The sequence below is a fragment of the Homarus americanus genome, unplaced genomic scaffold, assembly GCF_018991925.1.
Source record: "Homarus americanus isolate GMGI-L3 unplaced genomic scaffold, GMGI_Hamer_2.0 scaffold54095, whole genome shotgun sequence".
In the NCBI taxonomy this organism is placed as follows: domain Eukaryota; kingdom Metazoa; phylum Arthropoda; class Malacostraca; order Decapoda; family Nephropidae; genus Homarus; species Homarus americanus.
In genome coordinates this window covers 631,330-658,603 of record NW_024742051.1, presented here as the reverse complement: position 1 = coordinate 658,603, position 27,274 = coordinate 631,330, and the positions used below count along the sequence as shown (strand labels likewise).

The 27,274-nt window shown below is 39.7% G+C and overlaps 1 protein-coding gene and 1 long non-coding RNA gene across 4 annotated transcripts in view; one reads left to right on the top strand and one right to left on the bottom strand.

The window, feature by feature from the left end:
* LOC121876469 (steroid hormone receptor ERR2-like) overlaps positions 1 to 22,995 on the top strand; it is a 45,472-nt gene extending 22,477 nt beyond the window's left edge. For 2 of the 3 annotated variants that reach the window (XM_042381572.1, XM_042381570.1), the window contains 8 exons: positions 4,295 to 4,438; positions 4,742 to 4,873; positions 6,560 to 6,684; positions 7,689 to 7,783; positions 8,508 to 8,669; positions 9,289 to 9,473; positions 10,167 to 10,339; positions 10,705 to 22,995. In XM_042381572.1, the coding sequence (XP_042237506.1) occupies positions 4,343 to 4,438; positions 4,742 to 4,873; positions 6,560 to 6,684; positions 7,689 to 7,783; positions 8,508 to 8,669; positions 9,289 to 9,473; positions 10,167 to 10,339; positions 10,705 to 10,867 (1,131 nt within the window). In that variant the 5' untranslated portion in view covers positions 4,295 to 4,342 and the 3' untranslated portion in view covers positions 10,868 to 22,995. The remainder of the gene's footprint in view (positions 1 to 4,294; positions 4,439 to 4,741; positions 4,874 to 6,559; positions 6,685 to 7,688; positions 7,784 to 8,507; positions 8,670 to 9,288; positions 9,474 to 10,166; positions 10,340 to 10,704) is intronic. The other variant, XM_042381571.1, reaches the window with a different exon arrangement.
* LOC121876470 overlaps positions 1 to 25,249 on the bottom strand; it is a 144,600-nt gene extending 119,351 nt beyond the window's left edge. The window contains exon 1 of the long non-coding RNA XR_006090770.1: positions 24,952 to 25,249. This is a non-coding gene — a long non-coding RNA (uncharacterized LOC121876470). The remainder of the gene's footprint in view (positions 1 to 24,951) is intronic.
* Positions 25,250 to 27,274: the final 2,025 nt, after the last annotated feature.

Below are 27,274 nucleotides of genomic sequence, written 5' to 3'. Positions count from 1 at the left end.
AACAAAAAATAAATAAATATTCCCAGATCTTAAAAACAAAAATAAATCAGGAATTATTGTAATAAATTATGATAAAACCTAAATGGAATGTGTGTGAAATACTCCACATAAATATATATCATGTAGACAGACAGACAGACAGACAGACAGACGAATATACAATCTATACCCATACAAACTCCTATATCAAGATACATTATAGGACATATAAACAAACACACTAATATATACCTACTACATCTATACACATTCCTTCAGTAAATATATATAAACATTAAACTTGAAATTGTTACATATTTACTCAAGGTCGTTTAAGCTCTACATATAATATATAATTAAAACTAATATATGAAGTAACAACTGGTTATTTAATTCTCTTATATATATTAACACCACCTGGATTTAATTAATTATATGAACCTACAATAAACTAATATACGGTTGCTGTAATCTGCCAACATTTCCCTCACTGTAACCTGCCAACACCACTCACTGTAACCTGCCAACACCACTCACTGTAACCTGCCAACATCACCCACTGTAACCTGCCAACACCACTCACTGTAACCTGCCAACACCACTCACTGTAACCTGCCAACATCACTCACTGTAACCTGCCAACACCACTCACTGTAACCTGCCAACACCACTCACTGTAACCTACCAACACCACTCACTGTAACCTGCCAACACCACTCACTGTAACCTGCCAACACCACCCACTGTAACCTACCAACACACTGTAACCTGCCAACACCACTCACTGTAACCTACCAACACCAACCTGCCACACCACTGTAACCTGCCAACACCACTCACTGTAACCTGCCAACACCACTCACTGTAACAACACCACCAAACACCACTGTAACCTGTAACCTACCACACCACTCACTGTAACTGCCACAACACCACTGTAACCTACCACACCTGTAACCTAACCACTTGCCAACCTGCCAACACCACTCACTTAACCTGCCAACACCACCCCTGTAACCAAACACCACCTACCAACACCACTCACTGTAACCTGCCAACACCACTCACTGTAACCTGCCAACTCACTGTAACCCCCAACACCACTCACTGTAACCTGCCAACACCACTCACTGTAACCTACCAACACCTGATCTCTTTCACCTGACATCACCTGCAGTTAATTAATTATATATAGCTCTGACAAGACAGAGTTGATACCTAACACACACGTCACCCTAGCAACACACACACCCTAGCACACACACACGTCACCCACACACACACACAAGTCAACACACACACACACGTCACACACACGTCACCCACACACACGTCACCCTCACACACACGTCACCTAGCAACAACACACACACAAGTCACCCTAGCAACACACACACACACGCAACTCACACACACACGTCACCAGCAACACACACACACACAAGTCACCTAGCAAACACACACGTCACCCTAGCAACACACACACACAAGTCACCCTAGCAACACACGTCACCCTAGCAACACACACGTCACCCTAGCAACACAAACACGTCACCTTAACAACACACTCACGTCACCCTAGCAACACACACACACACAACACCCTAGCAATACAAACACGTCACACACACACACACGTCACCATAGCAACTGTAACCTAACCGCATGATTTGTCAAAGAAGAATGAATTGAAAAAATGTAGGAGGGAGAGATTCATTTTGATTGTCTCTCTCTTTCTCTGTGTGTGTCTCTCTTACTATCTTTCTCTCCCTCTTTTCTCTGTTTCTTTATCTTTCTATCTCTGTCTCTCTTCCACTTGTCTTTGTTTCTTTATGTCTCTTCTCTTTGTTTATCTCTCTCTCTCTCTTCCTCTTTTCGCTCTTAACCTAACCCAACATAACCTAACCTAACCTAACACTAACCTAACCTAACCAAACCCACAATGCACCATTCATCAATATTATATCAATCAGAAATATATATTGACAAGTATCCAGGAATTTTTGGCAACAACTGTACATTTTTCATCTTGATAATCAGAGAGACAGACAGACAGACAGACATAGAAAACTGAGTGTGTTACGAGGTGATACTTATATTTTGTTGGTGTTAGTTAAATGGTGTTAATTCCGGGTTCTGATTGGATAAACTGAGAAATATTTGGTGGGTGTAAGCTGAAGAGGGTGGTGGTGGTGAAGTAGTAGTAGTAGTAGTAGTAGTAGTAGTGGTGGTGGTGGTAGTATTAGTGGTGGTAGTCGTGGTGTAGTAGTAGTAGTGGTGGTGGTAGTAGTGGTGGTGGTGGTGGTGGTAGGTGGTGGTGGTAGTAGTGTAGTAGTGTGGTGGGTGGTGGTGGTGGTGGTGTGGTGGTGGGTGGTGGTGGGTGGTGGTGGTAGTAGTAGTGGGTGGTGGTGGGTAGTGGTGGTGTGTGGTGGGTGGTGGTGGTGGTGGTGGGTGGTGGTGGTGGTGGTGGTGGTGGTGGTAGTAGTAGTAGTAGTGGTGGTGGTGGTGGTGATGGTGGTAGTAGTAGTAGTGGTGGTGGTAGTAGTGGTGGTAATAATAGGGGTAGGGATGTAATGAGGGCGATGGTGGTGGTGGTAGTAGTAGTAGTAGTAGCAATGTGGTGGTAGTACTGGTAGTGGCGATGGTGGTAGTAGTAGTGGTGGTGATAATAATAGACACTTGGCACGACACACACACACACACACACACACACACACACACACACACACACACACACACACACACACACTTAGTTATTTACCTCCATGGTGCCGACAAGTCTCCACTCTCACTCCTCCTTCACATCAACTACTATACGACTTTTGCTGCACGATTGTTGCGGCACGATGCTGTACGACTTTTGCTGCACGATGCTGTACGACTGTTGCTGCAAGAATGACCATCACGACTCTAGTTAAAATCACGTATAGCAAATTGAAGTCTTAGCTGGAGAGAGAGAGAGAGAGAGAGAGAGAGAGAGAGAGAGAGAGATGGGGAGAAAAAAAAAAGAGAATGGGGACAGAGAAGGAGAAAACAGAGAGAAATTAATCAAAATGGCGTCAAAACATCACCCATACTATACACACAATTCTCTTCGTATCCCCTCAAAGGAAAAGTAACAACACGACAAGTCACTTAACACCGAGCACTGATGTGGGTCGAGTGTGAGTGTTTCTTAAGGTTAACTCCGGGGTCTCTCTCTCTCTCTCTCTCTCTCTCTCTCTCTCTCTCTCTCTCTCTCTCACTGGGTCAGCTCTTTCTTCTCACTGACTTCTCTCTCGTTCACCGTGACGTCAAGATCTACACACATGACCACAACACTAGTGACGTCAAGATCTACACACATGACCACAACAAACACTAGTGACGTCATGATCTACACACATGACCACAACACTAGTGACGTCATGATCTACACACATGACCACAACACTAGTGACGTCAAGATCTACACACATGACCACAACAAACACTAGTGACGTCATGATCTACACACATGACCACAACACTAGTGACGTCATGATCTACACACATATATTCAATAAGGTTCCACAGATACACAGGTTCAATTTACCTCATATAACTGGTGTTCAACTAATTAACGCAACATACATGTAATAAATCCAATTAATCATTCAACAGGTACCCGACAGGTTAATTAATTGTATCAGGTGTCAAGCCCGTTTGATTCAGGTATTAAGATCGTCCATATGTATAATTAATATTGTTTTACGAGTTATTTAATTTAGAGATAATTATATGCAAATTAACTCTACATTAGATAAAATAATAATGCTGGTAATGGTTATAAGACAAGGTTAGGTTAAAGTTAGGTTTGTGTTAGGTTAGGGTGGTTAATCTTTAGGTTTGTGATAGTTTAAGTCAGGTTAGGGTGGTTAGGTAAATCTTATTTCTCTTGTCTTATTTGAAATGTGAAAGAAAACGGTGAGGGGGGGGTTAGGTTAAGTTTATACGTATGTGTATAAGAGAAAACGTCGAGGTGTGACAAGGGGTAACTAACCTAGATTAGTATTTCTGATGGACTACCAATGCCAAAATCTACACAAATACTTTAAAAATCATTTCTCCAACATGTTTTCTGTCACACAACTCAATCCCTTTAAGTTAGAGAAAACGGCAAGGGGTAACTAAGCTAAAATATTGTTTCAGGTGGGATACTATTGACAGAACCTATAAAAATATTCTTAAGATTTAAAATCATTTGTTTACTTTTCCCTACAGCTGTCTCCTTTAACTGTAAAAGAGAAAACGGCAAGAGGTGACATGGGGTAACTAAGCTCAAATATTGTTTCAGCTGGACTACAGTGAGTGTGGGGATGAGGCCCAGCCGTCACCTAAACACATGAAGCTGTTTACCGACTCCCCGCCCAGCCCAGATCACCAATTCTGTTCCTCTACGACCTCCATGGCCAGTGACTCAGCCCATACCCCCTCAGAAGTGAGTTCTGACCCATGATTTGTCCCACAGATCTTTACATTCGACCCACACTTCCTTATATTCCCCTTTATATTCAACCCACACACCCTTAGATGAGAGTTTTAACCCATTATTCGACCCACACATCCTTATATTCAACCCACACCTCCTTAGATGATAGTTTTAACCCATGACAAAGCCCACAGACCTTTACATTTGATCCACACACCTATTGATGATATTTTTAACCCATGACTTAGCTCACACTAATTCAACCCACCAACCCACACTCAACCCACACTAATTCAACCCACCAACCCACAGAGTTTACGAGAGGACGACGGGCCCAAGCGTTCGTGTCTGGTGTGTGGGGACATAGCGTCGGGTTTCCACTACGGCGTTGCATCCTGCGAGGCTTGTAAAGCTTTCTTTAAGAGAACCATCCAGGTAAGAAAAGTAAGACCTTCATTTGTTATCTTGCTAGAATTATTTGTTATCTTGCTAAAAGTATTTGTTATCTTGCTAAAAGTACTACTCATATTTTCCTTGCTAAAAGTATTTGTTATCTTGCTAAATTTGTTATCCTGCTAAAAGTATTTGTTATCTTGCTAGAATTATTTGTTATCTTGCTAAAAGTACTACTCATATTTTCCTTACTAAAAGTCTTTGTTAACTTGCTATATTAACTGTTATCTTGCTCAGTACAGTAAAATAGTGTCTTGTGGTCTGGGATTACTTACAAATTACTATCGTGTTATGATTAGGCACCTTGGTTTATTTCACCCTATGATTAAATACACTAATGTTAAAGTAATCTAACCTAACATAACCTAGTCTAATCCTAACATAACCAAATGCTAACCTAACCTAACTTAATCAAGTCTAATCCTAACCTAACCAAATGCTAACCTAACCCAACCTAACTTAATCTAAGCTAACCTAAACAAACCCAATCACCTAACCTAACCTAACCAAGCCAAATCCCTACAGGTAACATAACTATACAATATTCTTCAATCATCAGGTAAAATAAGCTGGGGTGCCCAATCTTCACATGATCCATTGCAGATAACACTGAAAATTATCAAGTTAATCAAGTTTCTCCAAATTAAACTAAGCCTTTCATCCTCATTTGCATATTAAAATCAACATAAAATTATTTATCGACCTATATATGTAATTTACTGTATTTAAAAATATTATCTACGTCTACATCATTATATTTTTAGTGGCTTTAATTAATATCCAAAGTCCTTAACTATGTACTGTATGATAACTTACTGTAATAATCCTGATTAGGCTAGACCCCATGTAATCGACTGTGTGTGTGTGAGAGAGAGAGAGAGAGAGAGAGAGAGAGAGAGAGAGAGAGAGAGAGAGAGAGAGAGAGAGCATATTGTACTATATACACTGGAACATATTATTCCCTACCCCTATAGGTCATTTCACTCCAGCTTTAACACCCTAACCGACCATTACAATCCGCAGAAGCTGATTGGTTGTTATAAGTCGCGACACATCAACGAATACACTGATAATTCTATTCCTTCTGACGATCAATTCCTGAAAAAAAAATCAATTGTATTCTCGTGATGTAAAAATGACGGTGAATTCGCGATGTGACTCCACGACTCCCAGCAACCAAATGGACTTCTAGGAAATGTTAATGGCCGTTTGGAGATGGTGATTGTACTCATGGCTCAATCAACGTGTCAATTTCAATCCCTTGTCCCTGAATTATATGATAAATGACAGCGGAACAATCTTTATACCATATGTGGGGGGGGGGGAGGGGTGGTGGATGTCTCAGGAAATTGTACACACACTGTTTTATAGAATTATCGTGGAGACTGCCTGGATGTTTCTGTACAACCGACATTGTCCTTCTTCAGGCGCAAAATGAGGACAATGACAAGGTTGTTTTTGTAACACACTGTCCTAACTTATCAAATACCCGAGATGTCCCACGAGCGAGGAAAAACACCGCTAGAGTGACTAACAAAATAAAAAATTCGCAAGACCACCACGACGGCCTATAAAGACCTCTGTATGCATTTCCCCGAGACACCCCCGATTAAATCATCGTAGCTTACACCCCAGTACCCCAATTCCGCGACTAATCAACCCGTTGTGTGTTCTCAGGGTAACATTGAGTACACGTGCCCGGCTGCTAATGACTGTGAGATCAACAAGAGAAGACGGAAGGCGTGTCAGGCATGTCGGTTCCACAAGTGTCTGCGAGTCGGCATGCTTAAGGAGGGCGTCAGGTGCGTGCTATATTTAATGTGAGGCTCCTCTCTTGCCTCCTCCTACCTGGGTGGGAGAGGGTATGGACCTGGGATTTATCTTCTTTTATCTTTGGGTAGGTTAGGGTACATAAGGTTAGTGTAAGGTTATGTTATCTATAAGTTAGGGTAGGGTAAGGCAGGGCAGGGCAAGGTTAAGTTATGTACTGTAGTGTGCTAGGATAGGGTTGGCTAGGTTAGGGTTAGGTTAAGTTAGGTTATCAGTGAAAAGAGGTTCATTCATCATACTCAATAGGTTAAATTATCATACTCAAGGGATTAAGTCACTAAAGACATTCTAGTATTATCAATGAGGAATTCAACTATTTTAAGCAAGATGGGTTTTATCTACAAATGAAATACACAACTCAAAATACAGAAACAATTCAAATTTACAGTGGATCAGACTAAAGCTGTACTGTATCGTCTTATGTACTGTACTACTGTATTATGCTAGAAATCTTCACCTTAAAAAAAATTACAGTAATAACCTTCCATAGGCTACATAAAATACTGTAACTCGTACACTGTATTGGGGTAGAGCAATAGAGCATTCACTGTATCCCTGTATTAAATCTTTCAGAGGTTAACATTTCAAAAGCCACTGTAGTGTCATATGGTTACTGTAATGTATATTGTATCTAGTTTCATATTAGCATTACAGATTCATCATGTTAAAGTTTCAACAAATTTATCATTGCATTTATTACAGTAATCTACCTACCTAACTACCCACCTACCTAACTACCTATCTACCTATGTACCTAACTACCCACCTACCTATCTATTAATCAACATAACTAACTACCCACCCACCTACCTACCTACCTACACAACTATCTGCCAACATATCTACCTACCTCCATTATATATCTACCTAACCTACCCTACCCTAACCTAACCTAACCTAACCTAACCTAACCTAACCTAACCTACCCTACCCTACCCTAACCTAACCTAACCTAACCATCACATGTCACCTGCAGGTTAGACCGGGTGAGAGGAGGACGGCAGAAGTACAGGAGGACCACAGAGTCGCCGTTCTCTCTCCAAATGCCCGTCAAAAAAGTTTCCTTAGAAGGTGAGTCTCGTCTGTCTGTCTGTCTGTCTCTCTATCTATTTGTCTGTCTGTCTATTTATCTATCTATCTAAGTATGTCTGTCTGTTGGTTGTTTTAAGTGTCTGTAGATCTGCCTGTCTCTATCTATCTATCTATCTATCTATCTATCTATCTATCTACCTATACTGTAATGCCCATCTCTCTTGATCTACCTATAATGTCTATCTATCTATCTCTCAATTATATACAGTACTCTAAAATAGTACAATATCAACTGTGTTCCGGACTACAGATTATTACGTACTCATAAATGGTACAATTTCAACTGTTTAATTAAATCCCACACGGAGGTTTCACACACTAAATGGTACAATTTCTGATTATTTTGTTCATAATACTGTACCATGAAATCCCTCACCACATACCTACTGGTAAATGGTACAATCCCTTCCTTCACACCAAAATAGTACCTGTACCATCTCACAATCCCTCCCCTCACACCCAAATGGTACAATCCCAGATTACTTTGTTCATAACACTGTACCATGAAATCCCTCCCTCCCTAAACAAACCAAACCAAACCAAACCAAACCAAACCAAACCAAACCAAACCAAACCAAACCTAACCTAACCTAACCTAACCTAACCTAACCTAACCTAACCTAACCTAACCTAACCTAACCTAACCTAACCTAACCTCACCAAACCTAACCATAACCTAACCAAACGATCTCACTCCCTACAGATAATAAGCTTCTGAAATCCCTCATCTCGTGTGAGCCCGACCCCCTCTACGCTCTGCCCGACCTAACGGTGTCCGACGCAGACTTCCTGACTATATCCACGCTGGCTGACCTCTACGACAGGGAGCTGGTCTCTACCATAGGCTGGGCTAAACAAATTCCTGGTAAGATTTGGTTCATTGATTGAGTGAGTGAGTGAGTGAGTGAGTGAGTGAATGAGTGAGTGAGTGAGTGAGTAAATGATTGATTGAGAGTAACTGTTTGATTGAGAGTAATTGCTTGAATGATTGATTAATTTAGTGACTGCATAAACGATTGATTGATTGAGTGAATTACTAATTGAGTGAATAATTGTAAGAGCTTATTTAGCCAGAAAATACCAATACAGTAAACATTAAACAACAATATTAAGTTTTCGATGGAGATTCTATTTACTCATGTATGTATGTATGTATTAATGTATGTTATGTATGTATGTACTGTATATGTGTACTGTGCTTGTGTGTGTACTGTACTTATGTATGCTAGTACTGTAGATATGAGTGAACATGTAGGTATACGTATAAACATCATTATGCAGGTATGTATCTTGAAGTATGAGTCTTATACACATTATATTTACCCTAATATACATTTTGAGTTATAAAATATACATACTATACTATATATATGCCCAGTACAGGTATATATATATAGTATACTGTACTTAAAACACAGGTATATTTTAAATAATTAGGGATAAATATAAAGGTAATGTATATCTCATCACCCCCACACCTGCAGGGTTCACCGAGCTCGCACTAAATGACCAGATGCGGCTACTACAGAGCACCTGGGGGGAGATCCTAACGCTGGGCCTGGCTTACCGCTCCATGCCCGCTCATGCCCACACGCTCCATTTTGCTCCGGACTTCAGTTTAGACGAGAAACAAGCGAGGGAATGCAATGCTACCGAGCTTTTTACGCAGGTGAGTGGCTTCGGTGTCGTACCAGGGCGAGCGTTTGTGTCACGAGGCCGTTCGTAATAATTCAGTACTGTAGAGTCGATCCTAAGGCATTTTTTTTTATATTTTTGGATCATTTCATCATTTATTAACTTACTACCCATTAAGGTCGTTTAGTTTGTTACTTAGTTATGATCTTTATTGCCAAGTTTTAGTACCCAGAGAAAAAACCTGTCATAGTTGGGTACTGTCACACTCCATAACACACACACCATCACACACCTGTTCTGGGGACTGAACCTAGAACACAGTGGTGAGAGATACAGTACACACACATTACCACTCAACCAAAGGAATGTAGGTTCTAATTGCCTATTAAGTAATCCCTCATTATCAACAAGTACTCTGATAGAAAAACAATTCTTATGTCCCTATAGAGTATAGTACATCCCCTTCCTAACACCCACAATCCCCTTCCTAACACCCACAATCCCCTTCCTAACACCCACAATCCCCTTCCTAACACCCACAATCCCCTTCCTAACACCCACAATCCCCTTCCTAATACCCACAATCCCTCTCTTAACACCCACATCCCCCTCCTAACACCCACAATCCTCCAACAACCACATCCCTTCCTAACACCCACAATCCCCCAACAACCACATCCCCTTCCTAACACCCACATTCCCTCCTAACAACCACATCCCTACACAGGTTCTGGGTGTGGTTGAGAGACTGGAGCAATGCGGCATCAACAGGGAAGAGTTCTTGCTACTAAAGGCTCTCGTGCTGACCAACTCGGACGTGCGGCTTCAAGACAACCAGGCCCTACACCGCCTGCGGCAGAATATCCTTCAAGCACTGCACGACGCGGTAGCAACAATCAGGTGCGTCCTCATTGGTTGACTGAATGTGTGTGTGTGTGTGTCTGAGTGTGTGTGTGTGTGTGTGTGTGTATGTCTGTATCTGTGTGTGTTGATGTTTGTATCTATATTCATTTATTTATTTTACTTATATGTTGGATCTATTTATCAATCCAGTCTATCATGTATCATATTTATCTATTTACAATGACCACACACACACACACACTTGTACCTCTCATAATACTTCATTATTAATGGACTACATTACCAGACTACAATAGTGCATTTACAACTAACTTTATTACACTCTTATGGGCCAAAAGGATTCAATCACAGTAATAATAATATAATATCCTCAACGACTAACAACGGCCTTGGCTTTGCAGACTACGGGACGCGGTAGTACAGATGCAGTCGCTATTACTGTGCTTGCCGTCGTTAAGAGCAGCAGACGCGGCCCTGAGGAGGTACTGGCTCTCCGTACGGCACCAGGGTAGTGTGCCCATGAACAAGCTCTTCGTTGAGATGCTAGAGTCACATATGCGGTGAATGGGAACTAAACTTAATCCTTAATTAAATATATATATATGGCAAACATTGATTTACATTAATGGAGGAAAAAAATTAATGATGTGGCAGGGATGTGAAGTTAATGATGTGGCAGTGATGTGAAGTTAATGATGTGGCAGGGATGTGAAGTTAATGATGTGAAAGGGGTGTGTTGGTGTTGTGTGTTGAGACGAACTTCCCCACTGAGGCTTGCCAGGTGGTCACGGAAGCTCCGGCGCTGACCACTGTGGAGATGTTTTGGTGTCATGTCTTCCAAGTTCGAACTGGAGTTGTGAGGGAGAGAATCGCTCGCCGTGTCGGACGCTTCCCCCCCGGCGCACGACTCGACCGCGGGGACGAACGCTCCGACGCCCGGTGATTACGGCGAGCGAAACGGCGTCTCCAAGATGATGACGAACGCCAGGAGGAAGAACGATACAATACTCCATATATAGAAAAGCCTGCCATGTTGCCATACACTCAGGTATTGTTGGCAATTGTGTTCAGCCCCAAGAAAATAAACAAAAGAACATAGATCACCATTAAGAGAACTTTAACCCCAATGTGAGATTTGATCCTATGTACTATGTGTATATATATATAACTGTTGTCAATGCTACTCCCACCGAGCGACACGTTTGGCGATGTTGCCGCTGTATGCAAATCAACTAACACGGTCAGCGAATCAGAGCAATGGACGATATATTTAACAAATTCATAGTTTTTTTTTTTATTAGGACTGGAGTCACAAGGGCTCATGTTTGCTGATCTCCTCATTCGTCGGCAGTAGACTGAGGACGACGGCAGTGTGTCGTCTCAAAACTCAGTCGCTGCTATAGGGAAAAAAATAAGTTGATAGAAGTGTACATATTCATTTTCTTAGTATCTCAAAGGCATAGGCCTGTGTAACAGTACAACTGCTTAAGTAAGAGAAACCAATAATAAAAATGTGTGTGTTGTCTGTTTCTAATTAAATGTGAAACTTGTCATGTGTTTAGACATTATAATAACTACCAGTAACTCTACAGTCACCTGGACAATGGCAGAGTACACACCAGGGTGATTATAGGGTTAACGAGCAAGAGTCGTTAGGCTACATCAGGTGCTAGTGTCCCATGATAAACATTTGCCCAGAGAGTATAATAACCCTTATGAGACACTCTGTTGAAGTATGGTGTGCTAACTTGTTCATAATTTACACTACAATGTATACAACCCAGGGAAAGGGGGTGTACTGGAGGCTTGAACTTGGCACGATGGTTGATGGTGTGTGTGTGTGTGATGCAAATTCCTACACTTTTAATACACAGTATACAGAAATTACCAGTGTATTAGAGACATATGTATACACACACACACACACACACACACACACACACACACACACACACAGCATCGAGCCAAGTTTAAACCTCCAATACAACTCCTTTAGTGTTTATCCTTTGTCTCATCTAAGGGCCCATGTAAGAATAACAACCTGTTTATATACATACATACATACATACATACATACATACATACATACATACATACATACATACATACATACATACATACATACATACATACATACATACATACATGCATACATACATTGTGTACCCAAAGTCTCTCTCTTCTTAGGCACTTAACGCTGTACAGAAACAACCTCCAAATACCAGATCGTGCAAAAGGGTGATACTGTATTGATTCCATTGCAACAGAATAGACAGAGCATTGCAGAATCAACATCGATCAGCATCCACAGTAACGACAACCATTATGAAGAATTACCCCATACTGTACTGACGTTAAGAGCCTATGGAGTCACACTTTAGGGCCATATTGTATATAATATGTTAAAAAAATATAATATATATTCACCATACATCCCAGAAATCAAATAATGTTATAACTTGTCTTCCCAGCTGTAAACTGTCATGGTGGAATTTTGGTTATGAGTTTTTCAAAATATGTCTTCCTTATTTTGAGTCATATTATACTTGGAGAATATGGCCTTGGACACCAATGTGATTTATATTGGAGTTATGTTAAATACGGAGGGTTATATACACACATATACACTGTTATGTATGAATTGTTGCCCCTCTTCTCTGCCATGGTGTATGAGGGGGGGGGGGTGAAATGTGTCACTTTATGTATGATGATTCGTGTATAATATCTCCTATTCACTGTGTATTATTGGTGTGTTTCTTCTGTCAAGTGTTAATGTGTATGATATGGTATACTTTTTATATTACGTATAAAAATGTATGTTTTATATTCCATGATGGTTAAAAGGTAGAAATATATATGGATCATACAACAAACACACACACACAATTTCTACATGGGATAATCTTTTAAATTTACCGAAGGGGAAAAAAAATATCAACAAATCACCGCAATGACAGTAAAAACAGTGGGTAAGGCAGCAACTCGAAGCTCGCAGATAAAATCAAATACCACGTTACGATTTGTGGAGATAATGCCTTCTTAGGGGTTGGGTTAGGTTTAGGGTTCAATATTGTCGCGATACAATTGTTTACGTATTTGTGTGTTTACGTCAAGGAGCTGTCGCGTCTGTCGTTTCGCTATGGGCCTGAGGAAAAGCGTCGTGTTAATTGCGAACCACTGGAGGCATACACAGACACACATCCCTACACACCAAAACATGCACACATCTTCACATACACACACTGAAATGTATACACAAACACATCCCTACACACACACACACACACCAAAACAAACACATACCATAAAACATATCTACACACAAACACCGACCGACAAACAGACAGACACACACACAGACAGAGCATCGTGCCAATATTAAACCTCCTAAGCTAACTCCTCCTCCTCAAATAATCCACAAAACCTAAGCCCATCATACGACAAATAAACCAGAAGCGAATAATTACGTCAAATCCCGACATGCCGAAGGTAGCGCACTTGATATTATTTTCACTACTCCTGCGAAAAAGAATAAAATATAACCAAAAAATAGAAGCATAAATACTCACAGGGCAGCTGGCATGACAATATCCCCCTTCTGTTTGTTATCTAATGGATCGAGTTAATTTCGTCTATTTATTTACCATTTTTGCTATTTCATTTTTTAATTTATATACTGGACTACAATGTTCAGTTCAACTAGTACCGTACTACTGCACTTTAACTATCATCTCTTTCATTAGGGCGACCCGTGCTAAGTGTCATGGTGAATTGGGGGTTTCCGATATTCGAATACAGTATCTAAATTATTTCCTTATGCTGGGGATCGGAGAAAACATCTAAGTGAAGGTGAAGTCTCGGTGCAATTCTGATGCCATTTTGACGATCGTGTTCGTGGGTTTGTCCGAGCGAACCGGATAGATGCGTTTTTAAGTCCCGAGTTAGAGTTGAGATTTATTACATTATCCGAACTACAGAGAACCATGGCCCTGGTTTAGGAGTCATTAAATTGCGTTTCACGGACTTTAAAGGGAGGAGCATACCTTTACATTTTCTCTCAGAGTGCGTTTAGCGTTATCACTACCGAGGTATATAAATGTTTACAAAATATATATAAACTTCTCGATGATATTTTCTGCAGCATAATATTTATCAAACGGATATTTATCATGATTTGTATTATTTATGTTCATTTATATAATTAATTTCCAATATACAAAATTATACAGTAAATGTTGATAAGTTTATACACAAAATACAGTGAATACAATGTTTACTTCTGTATTTATATGATGTATACAATGATACATATTTTATTTATTATTACAATGTATTCTTCCTATGTGATATCTGTCCCATTGTCGTACCATGAACACGAGCGATATATCACACGGTACTATTTGTTCATTCGGTCAAAGATGGTCGTTCCAACGTTGTCTCCTGAACGTAAAACTACACCGAGAATATTTATTCATAATTGTCAAAGACAGTTGTTCCGTTATGGCACGTTAAGCGCAAGATTGTACCTTGGTCACATATGCCGAACTTTGTTCACACCATTGACGACAATTTGTTCATAGTTCATGCTGGATATCAATTTGTTCATCGTTCACGCTGGATATTTGTTCATCGTTCATGCTGGATATTACAATTTGTTCATTGTTCATACTGGATATGCAAGTATTAAAGACAAAATACGATTATTTCTGGAGCACATCGTACAGAGCTGTGTCCACTTCACCAGACCATACACGTAGTTATCTGTGTAACCGCATCACTGTGCAATAGATAAAGCTGTTCATTATTAGTGTCTCTACCACAACCAAATCCATGTAGTACTATAACCCTAATGCGCCTCAGATGAAACTTCCCGACAAGAGAGATAATCGATGCGTGGCGCGACGTCCTCCGAGGGGATCAAAACCCCATCTCTACGTCGCCAAAATCTCCCCTAGTTATGTAGCAAGTCTGTAGTAAATTTAAGGTGATTCTGAATCAATGTGTTTTAAGGCTGAAGGTTTTAGTCAAAATGCTTATTGTTACGGCTCGTTATTCCTCGACCCGATGAGTGAGTGAATTTGTCCCTCACACACAGAGTCGTTGTTCACTGCTGGCCCTAGGTGTAATATTACTGTAAATCAAATTACCAAAATGCCCCCTGGCTTGAGTCGGAACCTCTCTGGCATCCTGGGAGTGGCAGGTATGAGTCCGAGGTCACAGACACAATGTTTATTTTGTCTGGTAAATGTTGCCAAATGAATGTATCTAATTAAAGTTGAGTCTTGGTGTAACTTTAATGCCATTTTTAAACGTTATTATTCTACTTTGACTCAAGTCAGCCACTTAGGAACATTCTCGCACCAGCAGTTACGAGAACAATTGAACGTACGAACCACTGTGAACCTTGGCTGTAGTCTGGGGGTAAACTACCTTAAATATACTATCGTTAAGAGGACCACAAAGCTCTCTCGGGCAACGAAGGCTCCAACATTATTGTGATTACATAGCACTGCCCTAAGACAATGGCGTCTCCTGCTTCTACACTCCTCAACTACTAAAAACAAACAGAATCAAATTAAATACCTTTTGGTCGCACCGCTCGTTAGAATGTGGCGAAAGAGGCGACATTCTTGGCTTGGGATTACCGGTGTGGTAGACGGTGAATGGATACTAAATCACACACCAACTCGTTTTTGTTTTAATATAGGATGAAAATATATGATGGAGGGGTAAAGGGAAGGGAGGAGGGTACTAATTGTGATATAAAGTGCTATATAAACATATATAAATCGTGCAATAATCGTCCTAAATTGTGCTATATGCAATACAACGGAGAACAACTTAAACTTATTCCTGTATATTTTCTCTTCTTGGGCATTATATTATCGACCCGAGACTCACCAGTTCTCTGTTTACTGACCTGAAGATCGGGCGTGGATGACCTGTGTACGTAACACTACCAACGACCATCAAACACACACATACACACACAAAGCCTGCAGTCATAACCATGTATTGAACGTGTAATAATACAAACCTAATATGATTCAGGTCAGGTCAGTCAGGTCAGGTCAGGAATTAGCCGTCATAAAGAATTATCCAAACCGTACACAAGCCATGACACGCCCACCTCAAGCGAAAGGACATCGAACTGCCGTGGGTCACAATCGGGTCGTTAAACCACTCAAATCACTGAACTAGCTAAACTACACTCCCCTCTGAAGCACTACAGTAAGAGGCAGCAGCAGGGGCGAAGTCTTTTAAAATAAAAAAAATAAAAAATTGTGATGTCTAAAAAGTTCAAAGGAATGTTATATATATTTTTTTGGTATGTGTTTACTATACATAAAATAGTACAGTACAGTATTTTCTGTTTGGGTGAGAGAGAGAGATAGAGAGAAATAGACTCTTTGGTGACCATCTTGAAGACTTGTGTACCTCCACTGTAATGTAACTTGTGCATCTCATTTAATGTTGTTCAGTGTTGCGTAGTGTTGCGTAGGGTGACTATACGTACTTGTATTGTTTTTGTTTTTCTAAAAGATAATGCACCCAAGTATCTGTGTTGCAAAGGGTGAGGTTTGTTTTTTAAAAGATAGATGTACACCCTATCAATGTTGCAAAGGGTGAGGTTTTGTGATAGATTTGCAGCACCCTACCACTGTTACAAAGGGTGAGGTTTTGTGATAGATTTGCACCCTATCAATGTTTTGCAAAGGGTGAAGCTTTGTGATACTGTATGGCACCCTACCAGTGTTGTTAAGGGTGAGGCTTTGTGATACTGCACTCTACCAGTGTTGCAAAGGGTGAGGTTTTAGGATAGATTTGCACCCTATCAGTGTTGCAAAGGGTGAGGTTTTAGGATAGATTTGCACCCTGCCAGTGTTGCAAAAGGTGAGGCTTTGTGATACTGCACCCTACCACTGCTGTAAAGGGTGAGGTTATAGGGTAGATTTGCACCCTACCAGTGTTGCAAGGGGTGAGGTTTTGTAGAGATACTGTACCCTGTCAGTGTTGCAAAGGGTGAGGTTTGGAAGAAGACACACCACGCCCTAACTATGTGTGTAGCCGCTAGGGAGATCTAATTAAGTGTTACGTGTTGTTACACAGCCACACTGAGTGTAATTCCGTCCGTTGCAGGTGTAAAGGGTTTGCTAGGCCCAGACTAGCCCAGGCTCCTTAAGCTATAGGTGGCACATACTGTAGACTGATTGTGAAATGGCCTCAAATACCTCCTATGAAAGTGGATCAAAATTTTTTTCCCAACTGACCTAAAGAACTGATTTTTATGCTAATATATTTCCTATAACTGATACTCAAAATTATACCTGGTGTTTATATTATGTAAATAAACAAACACAGGACAGTAGCTAACTCCCATGAGGGTGAGTGATGCCTTCCTCGGATATGGGTACCAGTGGCGGCCAATGACAAGAACCAAACACTCAATAAGCCACTGGTAGATGGGATGGAACATATGGCCACTCTGTCCCATCAGAAATAATGCTTAAAATGGGCTTCACCTCTGTAGTATCTTAAATGAGATATAATAATTCCCACAAGTCTTTAGCTTTAAGGGAAAACAAAGTGATACGTGTGACATGAAGACACTATTGTTATTATGAAAAGATACCATGACACTGAAGAGGAAAGCATCACTACACACTAAGGGTTTTTTATGTAAATTATCAGAGGTCGACCTCCCACAACACAGACAGGTATATGAGGCCATTAAATATGTCTTTACACGAGGACGGGTAAGACGACTCGCTGTTAAACGCTAAAAAAAGTCTTCGTCGGGATAAAAAATACACGAACGGTTGTGAACTTAAGCACGCCAGGACCTCCACCGGTATAAACGTCGACGAGCCGTGAGACACCAGAGCTGTACTTACCCGTCCTCAACAACTGATATATATACAATGTTATTAGGGTGTTCCTGGACGCGTGTGGCCGCCAATGTACTGTACATACCGTTACTCTCGTCTTGGGCACAACCTACTAAATATAAATACCGTTATTGTTGACTTTTTTGTCGTTTTTTGGATGTCCGTGGATGAGGATAGATTGAGATTATTTAACAAAAGTAAATACATAAAAAAAAACACATTTGGCAATGGATGCATATCAACATGCTTCACTTGTGTTGTTATAAGCTCAGCCCACGAGACTGAGAATAAGCTATATTTTTTTATACTGTTTTCTACCTAAAATCTACCTAATGGAGCATCACTATTTTGGAATTTTGTCATTGTTCGAGGAGAATTAAAAAAAAAAAGGTAAAATATTATCTATGGCGAGGAGCGTTCACTGTGGCACAAAACCCATGAGAGCCTTTGTCCGCTGGGGGAGTAGGGGGGATGATGGTGGCGTCGTCCCCCCCTCTACCCCCACACCACTACCGCTACTATGACAGCTTAACAACAAGACTCCCTCTCACTGTAATAGCAATGTAATGATGTAGCTGCTGTGTGAGTACCGTACCTCTGTCATAACAATGTAATGCTGTACCTAGCCACTGTGTGAGTACTGTACCCGACCTGTGAGTACATCTACAGTTGAGTACATCAGACCAGCTAAACTATGTAGTCAAAACAGGTAGTTCCAATCAAGTTATTGGAACTATTTACACAGACAAATACATACCAAATGCCCAATCCGAGATCCACCCAATCCACCCCCTGGGCAGGACCAATCAGATTAGAGAATTTATTGCAGCCAATTAGATTACAAAATTTAGTGTAGCCAATCAGATTAGAGAATTTAGTGTAGCCAATCAGATTAGAGATTTAGTGTAGCTATAGTGCTGTTCAGTACATGTCAAATGGGCACGTCAAAAAAGGGTAATCAAACAGCGCAAATTAGTGTTTTCTGGTGGTGTGAGCTGATTTTCTTCTGGTATTGGGGCAGACAATGGGTACTAGATGGGGCACATACCCACCAACCAACAGACTGCCCCGGAAACCTTATCAAGGTTAAACAGTCCACAATAAGGGTACTGCCAACCTTCCACACAAAAAGTGCCGCGGGTAATAGTTTGGTCAGACCTTAAACGAACCATACTAAATCTAGCTAACTCACTCCAATAGCTCATAGTAGTCCACGCTAAACTGATTAGTGTTAAAAAATACTTAATCTAGATATATATACTGTATGTGCTTCTCTAAAACACCAATCACATCATTAAGGGCTATGAGTGGTATAATTTCCTTACAGTATATCAAAAGATACCAAAAATTAAGTCATATTTGGCTTAATATGTGAGAAACCTATCAAACCTAACCTCAGTGTCCTTAAACTGTGGTGGGTACTGTTGCTGACGATAAACAGAGGGATAACAGCATCAATCACGGTACATTCCTCGCCTCACTTGGATGTATGCATTATCACTACGACCTCATTATTGTGATATCTGAAATCCTCATCAAAAAGATCCAACTGGTGGTACAAGAAGACATTAGCTATATCTCGACACCATGTAGAAGCCATTTGTGTTTGGTTGTCCACTGAGGGCCAATTCTTGTGGTAGGAATGTCCACTAGTAGAGAGAACAATGTATTTAGAGGCAGGACTCATAAGCTTATCAAGTACAACTGTGTTTTATAGATGAATTTGTCGAGATGAGTAAGTGTGTGTCGTTGCCTCAGCCCCAAGTGTTGTGACTCAAACACGACCTGACATTATGAAACATTAAACCTGTCCTTAATGATCTAATTAAGGTCTACTGTAATTATCTGCAGATGACATCAAGGTACTACAATATTAACTACCCAATTAAACATAACGATCGAATAATTTAGCTACGAGTGAATTAATCAATCGAAAGGTAAATTCATAGTCACAACATGTTTACCTTGAGGCAATGATCATGTGAATACTGGCACTTCTGAGTGGATAATTCACTAAATTCCATACGAGACAAAAATACCCCATACAGTATACAGATCGAGAATCCTTTATCCATGACCCGTAACCTAATACCTCCGGAATCCGTGATGCATCCGGCCTCAAAGATTTTGGATAAAGGATTCTCTACCAGTAATACATAGTCATTATCATACATCAGCCATTAACTATGAACCGGTTTGGTAGACGTTACATTGAGCATATGGCTGTAATTCCTTGGGGGGATCTAGGAGATATACAATGGATTTACAATGGGCATTATTATTGTTATTATTGTTGTTACTATTATTCATGAGTGTAAAAGATGAATAAGGGATACTTACCGATGAATGACTGTTCCTACCACGACATAGACCAACTGGTGGTAATGCGGTACAAGCCCCCAACCCCCCATGTGAAAGTGTACTGGTGTTATTGGTCGCTGGTAGAGGTGGAGGGGAAACGCTACTATTTGCCATGTATTAAAAGGTGACCCATACAAGTGTGATAGTTAGTACATGTGTACTGTAGGTGGGCTGGTGGGCGTAGGTTTAATTTGTTACATGGGTGATAGTATACTTCTAATAATACAGTACCTACAGGATAATTTGTTACAGCAACGTGATAGTGCTTCTCAGAGTACAGGGTTTTTAATTTTTTCGGGGCTGTGGTGCTGTGACCGCCACTGTACTACACTGCTGTTATGTTTAGTGAGAGCCGTGTATGTAGAGCAGTAAACGAGTATATAGCTGTTAGTTGTGTGTCTGATGATGAGAGAGATATCCACAACCAGCACTTAAAAGGAGTGAGGGTTACGAACGTGCAATTGTTGATGTTGTAGCGTTGACCAATTCACAGCAAGATGGTGGTAACGGCATATCAAAGTAACAAACAACTACCCAATTCAACGAGAACTGGGACTAACGATATCCAGTGATTTCATTGCCATCGTTATCACCTAAGGCACGGATACTTATGGCACAAATGTACTCTCGAATCTTAATAAAGTTAGAATCAAATCCTAATTAGGACTACTCCCCCCCCGCCCCCCTTCCTTTAAACTATTTTATTACCAGAATTATTGGCCTCCGCTGTTGACCTATTGGCTAACTCCGCCCACTTTTGGTTTCCTTAGCAACCGTTGATTCATAGAAGTTGATTGGCTGGTGCCCGTTGCTAAGTGACATATTTCCCCCATTCAATCTTTGGCATAAGGATTTTGTTTTTACTAGTGAGAATTAAATAAGCTTTCACATAAAAAAATCTATTAAAGTAAAAGAAATTAAAAAAAATATCAATGGCTGTTAGTTAATAGACCCTCCAATCAACCTACACAAAGTTGTAAGAAGCATAAAAGTGTGAAGCAAAAATGGACAGAACTCAGATGATAGATTGATGTTACGATAAATTCTAGAATAACATACATACAGTACTCCTACCAGTTCAGTGGGTACAGTAAAAAAAAAACCTAACTCCATGTAGCTAGTTACTTATGCTTGTGGACAAATAGTAAATAGCAGAAGGCCTTGGCTAGTTGTTCACTTAATTATGTACAAAAATGTGATATTCAATATAATTTTCATTGATAGTTGGTTCACAGGTGATAAATAAATGATGTCTTGAGACCCTAAAACACCACAGTTGAAGCTGCTCCCCTTCCTGGCTCCCCCCCCCCCACAACTCACCGTCATCTCGCCTTATTATACAACATTAGACCTAAAAAGGTGTCGCTTCCCTACGTACAAACGTTCCCACGATTTAACTTCCAACTAAAATTTCGTAAAAATCTTTTTCTTTCTCTCACTCTTTCTTCCTTTTCCTTCATTTCTCTCTCCTCTGTAGTATCCTCCTCCTCATGTCTCCTTTTCTACCTCATTTCTTCTCTCCTTCTTGGGTTCCTTCCCAGTCACCCAGATATATTTTCAGCCCGTCAAAAACTGAACATGCAAAGCTCAAAATCAACAACACGCACCATAGACAAAGAGGCACCGTACGCGCCCCCGTCTGTGTAAACTAAACCAACCTCAAAACACCCCAGCGTCGGACCTCAAACCAGGCACGTAACGGCACCTGGTTTGAGTCCCGACGGATGGTTGTATCAATCACCTGGCCAGCTTTACCCCCTTAATCTCGTCACAAGCTAAATGTATCTAACCTGCACTAATGTTCTCGCGTCTGTTATTTTACCAAACAAATCCCGTTAAGTATTTTCTTCCTGAATCGAAGTGATGATAAAGCAGCTTGGGTGAAGGGCTACCCACGATGTGTCTGATGAACCTATGTAAGATGTTGGTTGGTCGTGGTGAGGCTGTGTGGATAGCTACACTACGGTACTGTAGGTGTGAGAGTACTGTATTCTATAACTAACTGTGACATTAGGGTTGATATATTCCCTACCCGTTGTGTACATAAATGAGACGTGTGGCGATTGTACGTGAGCGCCGTACATGCGGGGAATTAAAATAAAAGGCCACACCCGTCTAACTGCTCCAGCTATCCCTATATGTTAATGTATCAGTCTATGCAACTGAATATCTAAAAAACAAAAAAAAAACATTAAAAAAACATTAAAAACGTTCACACAACTGCCAAAATATATTATTGTTACGAATTCTGTTTGTTTGTTTTAGTTGGTCATACGTCATCACTCATTATCAGAAAATCACGTTTCATTTCATATGTTGTATTAATTAAGGCGGAATTTTGATAGGTGTTCAAAGCCTATAAGTTTAGCCTTCCAAGTTGTCATGTCTCTGGTCTAGGTTAGTGAAATGTTGCTCTAAACAAGCAATAAATGGTCAAGGTTATCTCTGCCTTTTACTTATACCCCCACATGTTGCAATACTGTACACACCATCCACATGTTGCAATACTGTATACCCATCCACATATTGCAATACTGTACACCCATCCACATGTTGCAATACTATATACCCATCCACATATTGCAATACTGTATACCCATCCACATGTTGCAATACTGTACACCCATCCACATATTGCAATACTGTATACCCATCCACATGTTGCAATACTGTACACCCATCCACATATTGCAATACTGTATACCTATCCACATGTTGCAATACTGTACACCCATCCACATGTTGCAATACTGTACACCCATCCCACATGTTGCAATACTGTACACCCATCCACATGTTGCAATACTGTACACCCATCCACATGTTGCAATACTGTACACCCATCCACATGTTGCAATACTGTACACCCATCCACATGTTGCAATACTGTATACCCATCCACATGTTGCAATACTGTACACCCATCCACATATTGCAATACTGTATACCCATCCACATGTTGCAATACTGTACACCCATCCACATGTTGCAATACTATACATCCATCCACATGTTGCAATACTGTACACCCATCCACATGTTGCAATACTATACACCCATCCACATATTGCAATACTGTACACCCATCCACATGTTGCAATACTGTACACCCATCCACATGTTGCAACACTGTACACCCCCATCCACATGTTGCAATACAACAGTATATACCCATCCACATGTTGCAATAAGGAACTACTGTATACCCAAATATTGCAATAATAAACAATTGTATATCCACATATTGCAAAACTAAAAATTGCAATTCAAACACATATAAAGTACAAAGGTATTACAAACTTCAACATGCAAATTACACCCCAAAGTTGCAAATTTGAAAACCAAAGTGGCCTAAAACGTACAATACTGGAATATCTACAAAATGCCATTTACTGTAGACTCAACATTACAAAATTTATAAATAACTTATTCACTCCCATATGGTGTAAAATGAAAAATCAATTAGTCTTATTCTCTTCGCCACTAAGGACAAAAGATAACCAATTTACCCATTGCATTGATATTTTGCTACATATACCTGTATAGTACACAAATGCTAAAAATAAATTACTTATTACACAAAATACAGTACTGCAGCTACCAGTAGAACCGAATTTATCATATTAATTAATTCAAGTTAACTACAGTAGACCCAAATGCTTCAAATAGTAAAATATTCAGGCACATAATTTAAATACCGTACTGCAACTACATAATTATTATCGGTCAAATAATGCATCAGATGTAAACCCCGTATTTGCATTTAAAATTTCCCTATTCATTATAGAGGTTAAAAAATATTAAAAATACTTACCTATGATGCCAAATGTTACAAAAAATAGGCCTGTCATAAAATTTAAAACCATACCAAATGTTGCCCCAAAATAGGCCTATACATCGTAAAATTTAAAATCATGATGCCAAATGTTGCATAAATTAACATCCAGGTTCCCAATTACTGCTGAGTAGACAGAGGCAAATGGCATAAAGAAACTTGCCCACAGTTTCACCCTGCCTGAGGATCGAACCCGGGTCCGCTCGCTTGTGAGATGAAGATGCTGACCATTACACCAAACACACACACGCACACACACACGCACACACACACACACACACACACACAATACCAAACATAAAAAACGAGTTAATTTTAACATAGGAAGCTTCTTGATTAGATATTCACTTTAGAAATCCTTAAACTAACCTAACCAAACGTAATTTAAATGTTATAATTACGCCACTAAAAAGTTTAATTTGCTAGTTAATATTGAACTTAAAAATCCATTCATGTTAATTCATCTCAAATATAACACAAAAATACATTTCATACATATTAATTAAAAATATAATGATAATATTTTCAATAATCAAGGTTAAATTAGTTAATATATCACTTACCAACGTCATGGCGTTTTCTTCTTCGTAGACTCACGTTTTCTGTCTGTTGACTTTCGCTAAATGTCAAGTTTACTCATTTCTTGAACCAAACTATTCTGTATCTTTCCGTCTGTTGTTTCTAGATATTTATTAACGTATATAGAACGTCTATAGGTTGTTTATATCACTCACAAAGTAGAAAAATAAACTAATTAATTCCAAGAAACGAAGTGCGTCCTCTCACTTCAACGTCTTGAGAAGCACTAACGCGCCATGGTCATGTGGTTGACGTTCGTAAAAGCATTCAATACTGATACTAACACCATTTACATTAATATAAACAACATTTCTGATTATTTTCTTATAAAAACTACACTACAATTATATAAAATAATTACAGAAGATGTTTATATTTACAAATACACAGGAAATAGACATAATTCATAATTTCATTCAACTTTGAAAGTGATGAAAGCAGCTAATTGGTTGATCTTCAAATAACCTTTTTTTACCAATTTCCTTTATTATTCTTAATATTTGATGCCCTTATCTACTTCCAAAGAATTATAACAACCTTCTGATTATAGTAGGAGCTAAAACATTTGGATTTAATACATAATAAGGGACAAAAATCGATACGTCTTGTCCACTGAAAACCATTGTTTCCTTCACGTATTTATCAATTTTATATTAAAAACAGACAATGTAAAAGATAATGTATATACTATAGATAATGCATATACTAATATGTATGCTAGAGATTATGTATTACAGTTCACCCTTGCTTATATTGTCATTACTTACCAAATTGACTCGACTCCTGTCAAAAGTCATGTTATAATTCCTCCACTTTGTTGCCAAGAACTTTCTAGAATTTTTCTCAGTAAACTTTTCTTAGCCAGAGTATAGTTGGTTTCCTGGTATACATGGTTTTGTGTTTGGAAGGTGTGGTTCACAAGTATACATAGTTTTGTTTGGAAGGTGTGGTTTACAATAGTAATACATATCTTTGTGTTTAGCAGTTGTGGTTTATAGGTATACATAGCTTTGTTTGGCAGGTGTGGTTTACAGGTATACATGGTTTTGTTTAGGTGTGGTTCATAGGTATACATGGCTATAATGTTTGGCAAGTGTAGTTTATAAGTATACATAGCTTTATGAGTGTTTGGCAACTGTAGTTTACAAGTAATACATAGCTTCGAGTGCATGTTTGGCAGGTGTAGTAAAAAATTATACATAGCTTTGAGAGATGTGGCAGTGCTTGGGTTAAGTTAGCATTAGGGTGGTTAATCTTGGGGCAATGAGCTGGGGTGGCTAATTTTGAGCTGAAATAAGCTGGGGCGGTTAATCTTGATGTAATAAGCTGGAGTGGTTAATCTTGAGGTGTAATAAGCTGGAGTGGCTAATCTCGAGGTGAAATAAGCTGGGGTGGTTAATCTTGATGTAATAAGCTGGAGTGGTTAATCTTGAGGTGTAATAAGCTGGAGTGGCTTGATGTAATAAGCTGGAGTGGTTAATCTTGAGGTGTAATAAGCTGGAGTGGCTAATGAGGTGAAATAAGCTGGGGTGGTTAATCTTGATGTAATAAGCTGGAGTGGTTAATCTTGAGGTGTAATAAGCTGGAGTGGCTAATCTTGATGTAATAAGCTGGAGTGGCTAATGAGGTGAAATAAGCTGGGTGGTTAATCTAGTGGCTAATGAGGTGAAATAAGCTGGGTGGTTAATCTTGGTGAAATAAGCTGGGGTGGGTAATCTTGAGGTGAAATAAGCTGGGTGGTTAATCTTGGTGTAATAAGCTGGGTGGTTAATCTTGAGATTTAATAAGCTGGAGTGGCTAATCTTGAGGTAAAATAAGCTGGAGTGGTTAATCTTGAGGTGAAATAAGCTGGGGTGGCTAATCTTGAGGTGAAATAAGCTGGGTGGTTAATCTTGGTGTAATAAGCTGGGTGGTTAATCTTGAGATTTAATAAGCTGGAGTGGCTAATCTTGAGGTAAAATAAGCTGGGCAGTTAATCTTGAGGTGAAATAAGCTGGGGTGGCTAATCTTGAGGTGAAATAAGCTGGAGTGGTTAATCTTCAGATGATCCATAGCAGTTTGTTGTGACAGGTTAAGGAACACCATACAATGAACACCTGGAAAATGAATGATTGAATAAAGAAATTGAGAGAGAGAGAGAGAGAGAGAGAGTGTGTGTGTGTGTGTGTGTGTGTGAGAGCATGAAACAACATGAAGATATAAAAAAAAGATCATTTCTGGTGCACCCTCCTCTTGTGGAGCATGGTGGCACTCAGGAGGGACTATGGCAGCACTCAATGGTTTGTTTGGGTTTATAAGGATAAATAA